Source organism: Acyrthosiphon pisum, chromosome X (assembly GCF_005508785.2).
Source record: "Acyrthosiphon pisum isolate AL4f chromosome X, pea_aphid_22Mar2018_4r6ur, whole genome shotgun sequence".
Lineage (NCBI taxonomy): Eukaryota > Metazoa > Arthropoda > Insecta > Hemiptera > Aphididae > Acyrthosiphon > Acyrthosiphon pisum.
This window is the reverse complement of record NC_042493.1, coordinates 45,577,002-45,586,317: the sequence shown is the minus strand read 5'-3', so window position 1 is coordinate 45,586,317 and position 9,316 is coordinate 45,577,002. Positions and strand designations below refer to the sequence as shown.

Sequence of the window (9,316 nt, the reverse complement as noted above, 5' to 3'; positions counted from 1 at the left end):
TAGGAAACCGTTTAAAAGACCTATAGGCTAAAGGAATTAGTAGATTGATGTCCTTATGATTTCGAAAAATAATTACGCCAAAAACTGATTACCAAATTACGCTTTAGAATAAGCCCCAGTACACTATATTTGAGTGCATTCTATATAACAGCTCTTTAAATAGTTAAAATATATAGAGTAACATTTATAGTTAATAATTAAATATTGTTTTAAAAAATATTACAGTTTATAATTAGCAGAATGAATTCCTCGATATTCATACATCTGTGGATTTGTATGTTGGTATTCCTACCATCATGTTACAGAGGTCGAGCTCAGTTCTTTTTTAAAGGTATAAATAATAACTATACCTTTAGTTTTGATTATTTTTCATTCAAAATGGTAACAATGATTAAATGGTTTGTATAGATGGTTTGATGATAAATAAAACCGACTGGTACCTACATCTAAAAACCAAAGAAATAGATCATCATATTCAAAAAGCTGTCTACTATATGGAACAACTTTATATGGATGAATATAATGATCATTCTGAGTTAAATATGGATATTGGAAGCCCGGAGTATGGACTATTGATCGAATCTCAGCTTTCCGAAGAGCATTATTCATTATATAGGCATGCTCAAACTATTTCTGAATTTTCCACCTCTATTACACATAGAGAATGTCAAGTGTATATACAAAAATATATTTAATAATATGCATAAATTTAACGACCATTTAAATTATCTTGATAGTGTTGGAGCACAATGTGCCATAGACTTATCGAAAGTGAAACTAGACAAGACATCATTGGGTAAAATTTGTTTGTCCATGTATTACAATAAAACTGCATGCATCGGAATGAACATAAAGTATCGTACTCCTGACGGTTCTTGTAACAACTTGAAACGTTGGTACGCGGGAAAAGCAACCACAGCTTATAAACGTTTGCTGTTTAATAACTATGAGTATAGTTTTTATGGTAATTATTATAATATTATAGTTTACCTTTGTGCGTATTTAATGATTTGGTTTTATTTACCTTTCATACAGAAATTAATTTTTCAAATTCCTTAACCAGTCCTAGAAATCTGAGCGTTGAATTTGTCAAAGACGAGCACTCACAAGATGACTTCAAAACGATGGCAATGGCGTACTGGACAATTTTTATAGGCCATGATCTTTCTCACACGGCAATGTCTATATTGAGTAGGATTAACACATAATCACATATATTGATTGATCGTTATTAATGCATGCAAATTAATATTAAATCCTTAGTGAAACGTAATAAATCGGTGAGCTGTTGTTCAGATGGCCGGAAAGAGCTCTCTCCTTCGCACACGAATGAGTTGTGCATGCAAGTGAAGATGTCGGGTGAAGATCCATTTTTCAGAAACAATATTCGTTGTATGAACTACGTGCGTTCGGTGCCAGCATTGAGTTCCGATTGTACTTTTGGACCCAAGGAACAAGTAGGAGCCATATAAGATAATTCCAAAACCATAAACTTATATTTATGGTGGTTATGATAATTAAAATTACGTAAATAATTGCAGATGAACCAAGCTACTCATTATTTAGATGGGTCGATGATATACGGTTCGTCGGCGAAACGGACGTGGTCGTTGAGGACCAACTCGGGCGGCCAACTATTTACAAGCATGGGCTTCGATATCGACAGCCAAAGCGACCCGGTACAGTCGCAGTATATGCCGCTGGAAGACACCGAATCAAACGCCTGTCAGTATGGCAGTGGTACTTGTTATAGGGCAGGTGATATCCGGGCAAACGCGCTTCCCCAACTGACGGTCATGCACACATTGTGGATGAGGGAACACAACCGGTTGGCCAAACTACTGTCACAAGTCAACCCGCACTGGGACGACGAACGTATTTTTCAGGAGGCCAGGAAAATCGTTACAGCATCCATACAACACATCACTTACAATGAGTGGCTGCCAGCACTGCTCGGGGAAAACTACACCAAGCGGAACGGTCTTGAACCGTCGACAAAAGGCTACAGTAATGCGTACAACGAGACTACCGACCCGAGCGTCAGCAACAGCTTTGCAACCGCAGTATTACCGTTCGCTAATTCCATGATTAGCGACACCATAAGGTTCGTGCAAACCTGATATAATTATATTATTATTATGATCGTGTATTTGTAGGTTATTTCTGGTTGATGGTTTGACAAATAAATATGAACAAGTCTGGTAATTTAATAGATATAAAAAATAACTGTGACGGTTTTAAATGAACAAGTTTAGTAATTTAATAGATATATAAAATAACTGTGACAGTATTAAATATTTTGGTTTTCAAATTAAACCATATAAGATATATAATATTTAAATGTTTTACTTACAATTTTTCATTTGTAAAATATATAAAAAAATATTATAACATTGGATCATTCAACTGATGTTTGACTACATTTTAACATTTTATATTATATTATAATGTTTCATTAATTTATTCATAATTGTATAACCTATCCTAGCAATCACAGTTAAACGATTAGTGAAGGACATATGTCTTATGTATTATCTCACATATGATTTATCAACAAATTGGAACAAACCAATGAATTTGTTACCCCCTTAAATACAATTATATTGACGACTGTCTACATTGTAAACTCAACAGTATATGTGCCCACCTCAAAATTGATAATGTACACAACAATATAAAATTAATATGTCGATTGCTTTGCTTCTGTTTGTAAAGAGAATCATCACATTTCGCATACTTATATTTATTAATTTTTATTTATCTACGTTTCTGTTTAGTTTATATACGGAAGGCCGAGTGATCAACGCAAATCTTTCGCTGAAGGAACATTACAACCGACCAACTGGATTACTATTAAATTACATGGATCAGCTTGTCAGAGGGCTATCTACGCAGAATACACAAAAAATCGATATGCTATTTACTCAAACGGTAGGTTTTTGAAATACAATCAATATAACGCAATGACATTCTTACAACTCATAGATGACGATGAAATAATCCATTTAACAGACTGTAATAAACGTTTATATATTTTAAGATAAGTGATTTAAATTTTTTTCAGCTTACAAATTACTTAAACAGTGTTCATCCAAACAACTTGTTTGGAATGGACATTGTCAGCTTGGATATACAACGAAGCCGCGATCATGGTATACCAAGCTACACAGAATTTAGAAAATATTGTCGACTAAAAGCTATAAGAAGTGTACAAGATTTATCCCGGATCATGGTTGAAGGGGTAAGTTTAAAAATATTTGCAATATTAAATAATTATATAGTGATTATTTTATTTATGTATATTATAATATTTAGTCAACTGATAGACTATTGAAACAATACAATCATTGGAGAGATATAGAGCTATTTGTAGGTTTATTGTTTGAGAAACACGAAGACGACTCAATGGTTGGCCCAACGATGAGATGTATCATTAGAGAACAGTTTATAAGAACTAGAATAGCAGATAGATATTTTTACGATTTACCGAATATATTCAATGAATGTTAGTATATAATCTGAAATATTTTTTATGAATGATCTTGATTTTAACTATATTTTTATAATATTTAAGATCAACTGACAGAAATCAGAAAAGTGACGCTTGCCAGAATCTTTTGTGATAACAGCAATAATGTCACAATGATGCAGAAAAAAGTATTTTTGATACCTGAAATGGCTGATTTGCACCTCTGTAGTTCCCAATTAATTCCAAAAATCAACATCAATCACTGGTCAGAAATGGTCGATACATTTCAAAAATAACCTCGTGTAAATGAGAAATCATTGATGTATTTATTTATAATGTATTATTGTCAAAAAACAATATTAACAGTATTTTTAATTTAATTATCAGCCATTAATCTATCCTTTTTTCATTTTACCTTTGTGAAATGTTTTTGATAAATATTCTTAAAATTAATTATGAGTCTATTTTTAATTTTTAATAAATTACATTTTTGATTTTATAAAACACGTTTTGAAATGTTAAAAAATTTGTAAGTACAATAAATGTTCATTAATATTTTTAAATGATACAGGTAAAATATTTTGGTCAAGGGAAAAATTATAAATGTAATTAAATTAAATTAATTAATCATGCAACAAGAATCAAGGTATGATTTAGAATCAAAAATGATTTACGTATCAGCAATTTGTGATCATATTATTTGTGTACCTACATCTAAAGTTAAAGTCTGTACGAAAAAGTGCGTCGTTACTTATCGTTAATTATGGCTGTGCATGGGTATGTGTGTTACCCAATAAACATTTTGTAATTTTAAACATTAAATGTATCATTTAAAAACATATAGGCGAGATAGGCGCGTGACGTCACAAGATACACGGCGCGGCGGCGGCGTATACCTTTATACAGAAATGGCCGAAGCGGTCTTGGTTATTTTTTATATTTTTTGTTATATTCAACAAATATTAAAAATTAAGGCAATTTAAATGTACGTAATATATTTTTATTACCTATATTAACATATTGCGTAATTACAAAATAACAGGCCCCACTGAGAGAACTTGTGTGATAGCCTAGTAGTGCTAAATTACATTATAAGTTCATAAATAATGTACTTATATAAAATATGTATAAAAAAAAAACTCATAAAACCTCAATCAAACATAAAATATTTTTTATAAACAAAAAATTTTATATTTCATTTAATTAATTTAATAATACATTAATAATAATATTACTTACCTATAGTTTCCGATACTTAAAACCAATTGTATATATGTATATATGAAACACTCATCTATTTTCTTTGTTGAAGTTTATTTTTTGAGGTTGAGTATTTAAGTTTAGGTACAATAAAAAATATACTTACCTTCTACCTATTATATAAATTCTCAATATATTTTATTTTACACGATTGAAATCAAAATAGAAAATATATTAACTAATAAAAACATTAAGTATGGTGATACCTACTTATTTTTTTATAAATACAGATACTTTAAGGAAGTATTTAAAATAATTGATCCAAATAATTTTTTCAAAAGACGTATTGAATATACGTATTTTATTACCTACTTTATACTTAAAAAGTATTTCAATACTTTTACTCAATACTTTATTTGACTGACTCCGAGGTATATGATAAAATATTTAATTTACTATACCTATGTGTAGGTGATGCATTCAAAATTAAACTGTACATGAATGTCAATGTTATATCAAAAATAATTTCCATTTTAATCTTAAAGTTACCCTTCATATATCTATTTTCTACTCAAATAAAATTTATTTCATATCTAGGTAATTTGTCTAGATAATAATATGAATAAAAACCATTTTTGCATAGGTAGATATTTTTTTCCTAATTTTAATATTTCATGGTATAATATGCTCTGATGCAAATTGAAACAATAAATTTCTATTGTTAATGTGTTATCACTTATTTTTTAGCTCCAGATATTTGTTAAATTAACTTACCAATTTGGAAATGTGAACAAAATCAATGTCTGATTCAATGAATATTTATAACAAAATTGTTAAATTCAATCTAAGAATCTAAGACTGACGTCACATTTAAGTATTCTAACCATCCACTAATAAGTAATAACCATCAAAAAATAAATTCAAAATAAATTTTAATTACTCACAACTATACGATAACGTTTCATTTAAAATCAAATATTGACAGACTATTACAAGCCTACTAAAATTATTTATCAAAATTTGAATTTTGCTTGTTTGTTGATTAATATTATACTATATTTATAATTTGAGTTGAACAAGTAAGTTGCAAAAAAATATGGATATAATAGTATCATCTTGTATTAAAAATACAAATTTAGATTTTTCTTTCGATTGTAGTTTGATTCAAGGTAATCAAATGCATTATACTTTTTATATTATATATTATATTATTGTTTAATTTGTTTTTACATCAATTATTATCTATTTTATTTTTATTATTTATATTCTTTAAAATTATTAGTTTCTTCAATTTATCATTGAAGAGTGGCACAGTTACATTCCAATTGTCCATGGAGGTTGTGGAATTGTATATTTGGAGAAATTCTAACACCATTCTATTTGTCCATTCAATTCCATCCTGGATTAGATACTCGCCTGAACTCAATCCAATTTAGCCAACTTGATCCACTCGATACTGTCAACACATTTGGCGAATTAGTATACACGATAACCATCGACAATATGATTATTTAAATAAGTTTGCAGATGTAGTAACAAGTATTAAAAAAATGTACAGTCTACAATTCACGTTGCCTATCAGTTAAACCACCTAAACCATTTTCAATTACTGTCCTGCAGACCAATCAAACTGTTTGTGCACACATTTGGTTGTCCTGAGGGTATGCCCCCAGGAGTCTTAACCCTACAATGCATGATTTTTTTTTTTGTTTTCGATTTTTTATTTTTGATTCACTATATTATTCCTTATTAAGGGAAAAATGATAAAAAAATGTTTTTGGTATTTTAAGTATCTAAAAAACAGGTTTTTGACTTTGTTGCCTGTGAGCAACACTATGCATTTACGTACAATACATAATTATTTATTACATTTAGGATTATCATAATATAGGTACACATATATATCCTGGGAAATTTTATTATTTATTGATTAATTGATCTAAGACCCTATTAGACCTAATTGACTGACTTGTCAATTACAAAACAAAATAAAAAGCATATCAAAAAATAGAAATAAAAAAAAAAAAAATAATTGTAAGCTCTTAGATATAAACATAAAATAAAAATTGAATTGACTGACCTGTCAAAATGTAACAAACCAAATAAAATAATATAAACAACAAAAACATAATGAATATTTTTTAAAATCATAAAACATACTACCTTATGCATTATAACTAACACCTAAACACCTAATACCTAAATTGTATAAATAACAAGTTGATATAATTATAATAATATTTTTATGTTAATAGTTTAAAACCCTTGTTATAAGGTAATCAGTATTGTTTTTTACATAACTACCAGTCCATAGCGGTAATATATTTTTAGGATAAAAGACATTTCTCTTTACATTATTTATTTATCTATCATATCGAAGTCAAGCCAGGCTCCAACTTCCTCATTCCATAAAACAGCTGTTACTGCTTCTTTCCATTCTCAAGAAATATTTTCATATATCGATGCCTTGATGGTGTTATTCATTTCCTGGTAGAAATCACTCAATATCTTTGCGTTCCAATGCACAAATTAATTTAAATCCACTGGGACGATAGACCTAGTTTTTGTATTCGAGATGGTTCCTGCAATCATACAATGACATAATTTATTGTACGCAACGTTTTTGACCACATCATAACGTAAAAGGATTAAGACAATACCTATTATCCGATAAAGTTAACTTTATCTCACTTCCCTTACCCATTTTATTATGATATACACGTAAAATATATTTACATATTTAATACATCGCCCGTTTACCATTGAGTTCAAATATTAAATTTTTTTAATGTAAATTAGATAAAAAAAATAAAAATAAAAACAATAGGTAACAAAATTAAATCATTTTCCAACCAATGTGAGGATCATGAAAATCATATATTATTTTGATGAGAAATGAAGTAGGTACCTAATTATATTCTACTCATTGAGACACCGTATACTATCAAATTCGGGATCAAGTTTTAATTATGCGTATGACAGATAAAAATAAAATAAAACCAATATTATGCTTCATATTAATCGTTGTGGACATGTTTAAAGAAAAAATATTTATTTTTTTTTTTATTTTTAGAGAAATTTACAATCTATACCTTAGGCACAATAGATAAATGTGATACAGAATATACATATAAGGTATCAAAACAATTATTAATATTATAAATATTAATAATAATAACAGTTTACAATAAATTATATATTACAAGTTACGTTTGATGAGAGCAGCCATCCATTAATGACACTTTCGAGAAAAAATATAAAAAATAAAACGTTTACCAGTTGAGTATAATTAACGTGAAAATACATTTTAGGTACACATCGTTTATGACATAGACAAGGTAACGTATTATCATTATGAAAGTGGTTCGTTCAGTCGATCTTGAGGAATGCCGCAAAAACACGTGCAGTAATAATAGTTTAGAAACATTTACTCTGTAGAGTCTATAGAGTAAAGATAAAAATAGAGACCCTAATCTAATTCGAATAAATCTTCAGATTCAATAAATTAAATATTTAGTAAATTAAACTATGATGAAATCGTGCACGAAAAGAGAAAAAAAATTGATTTTTGTAGATTAAAACTGGTAATATTTATAATTATTAATGACTTATAACATTCTGACATTATAGCAATAAATATCTTAGTATTTACGATAGTTCTTTATATTGTTGAAATAATAACTATAATGTAGTATTGTAGTATTGTGGGTACTTACTAACCAATACTTTAAGCTTTGTTTCAACTTATAAAACAGTCATAAAAAATAACGTGATTTTATTATACTAATAAAACAAATACCGACATCAACAAAAACAATGCAACCATCCACCGTGGTCTTTTATTCATCATATAATTGTTGATTAACAAGCTTAACAATCTTTTATTGAACTTATTATAATATACAAAGAAGCCGATTTGAAGACCATGAAAGTGTATAAGTTATGCTTTACATTTTATTTATGACACGCAAATATATATTATATTCATTTTTATCTATGCTTAATTTCCTATCTGCGTTAATTTACATACCTACTTGAATCCCATTTTTAGAAACATTGAACATTTTCAGGAATACAACTATATTATATACCTATAACCTTTATAATATATTTTATGACAATGTTATAGTAATAAGTAACATATTTTAATCCTCAATTATAGTTTCCATTATAGTATTGACTGTAATATTTAAACTGCCGTTATATCCTAGGTAAGTACTCATATAATAAATTAATATTAGTATCTATAACTTCAAATATTTAAATTAGTTAAATATTTCTAGTCTACAAATAATGTCACACCAAGTTATTGAAATGAGATCAAAAATTAAAATATATTTGACTGTATGATTATATTAATTACATTAACATTTTTCATTAAATTAGTGATATTTTGGTATTTTTTAAAACTTATGATATTTTCGAAATAAAATTATTAGGTGGGTACGATGATTTTCGTATTGACGTATTATTTATGTTATATTCTATATATTTTAAATAGACCAAAAACTATTATTATAATCTAAAAACCGTAATAAGTAACTTGTACAACCAAATTGTCCGGCCCCATAATTCGATTATTCGACTGGACCATCGGGAAATTTCCCGATCACCCGATCTGCCAGTCTGCCCCTGATTAGGTACTAT

At 28.2% G+C, this 9,316-nt stretch overlaps 2 protein-coding genes across 2 annotated transcripts; both read left to right on the top strand.

Annotated features, from left to right (window-relative positions):
- The first annotated feature begins 226 nt into the window (after positions 1-226).
- Positions 227-935, top strand: LOC107884988. Its single transcript, XM_029486538.1, has 2 exons — positions 227-331; positions 409-935. The coding sequence occupies exons 1-2, from the start codon at positions 241-243 to the stop codon at positions 693-695; spliced, it is 378 nt and encodes a 125-aa protein (XP_029342398.1). The 5' UTR covers positions 227-240; the 3' UTR covers positions 696-935.
- Positions 700-3,781, top strand: LOC100575236 (peroxidase-like). Its single transcript, XM_029485142.1, has 8 exons — positions 700-964; positions 1,036-1,191; positions 1,264-1,457; positions 1,542-2,104; positions 2,778-2,931; positions 3,065-3,241; positions 3,316-3,505; positions 3,575-3,781. The coding sequence occupies exons 1-8, from the start codon at positions 700-702 to the stop codon at positions 3,763-3,765; spliced, it is 1,890 nt and encodes a 629-aa protein (XP_029341002.1). The 3' UTR covers positions 3,766-3,781.
- The last annotated feature ends 5,535 nt before the right edge of the window (positions 3,782-9,316 follow it).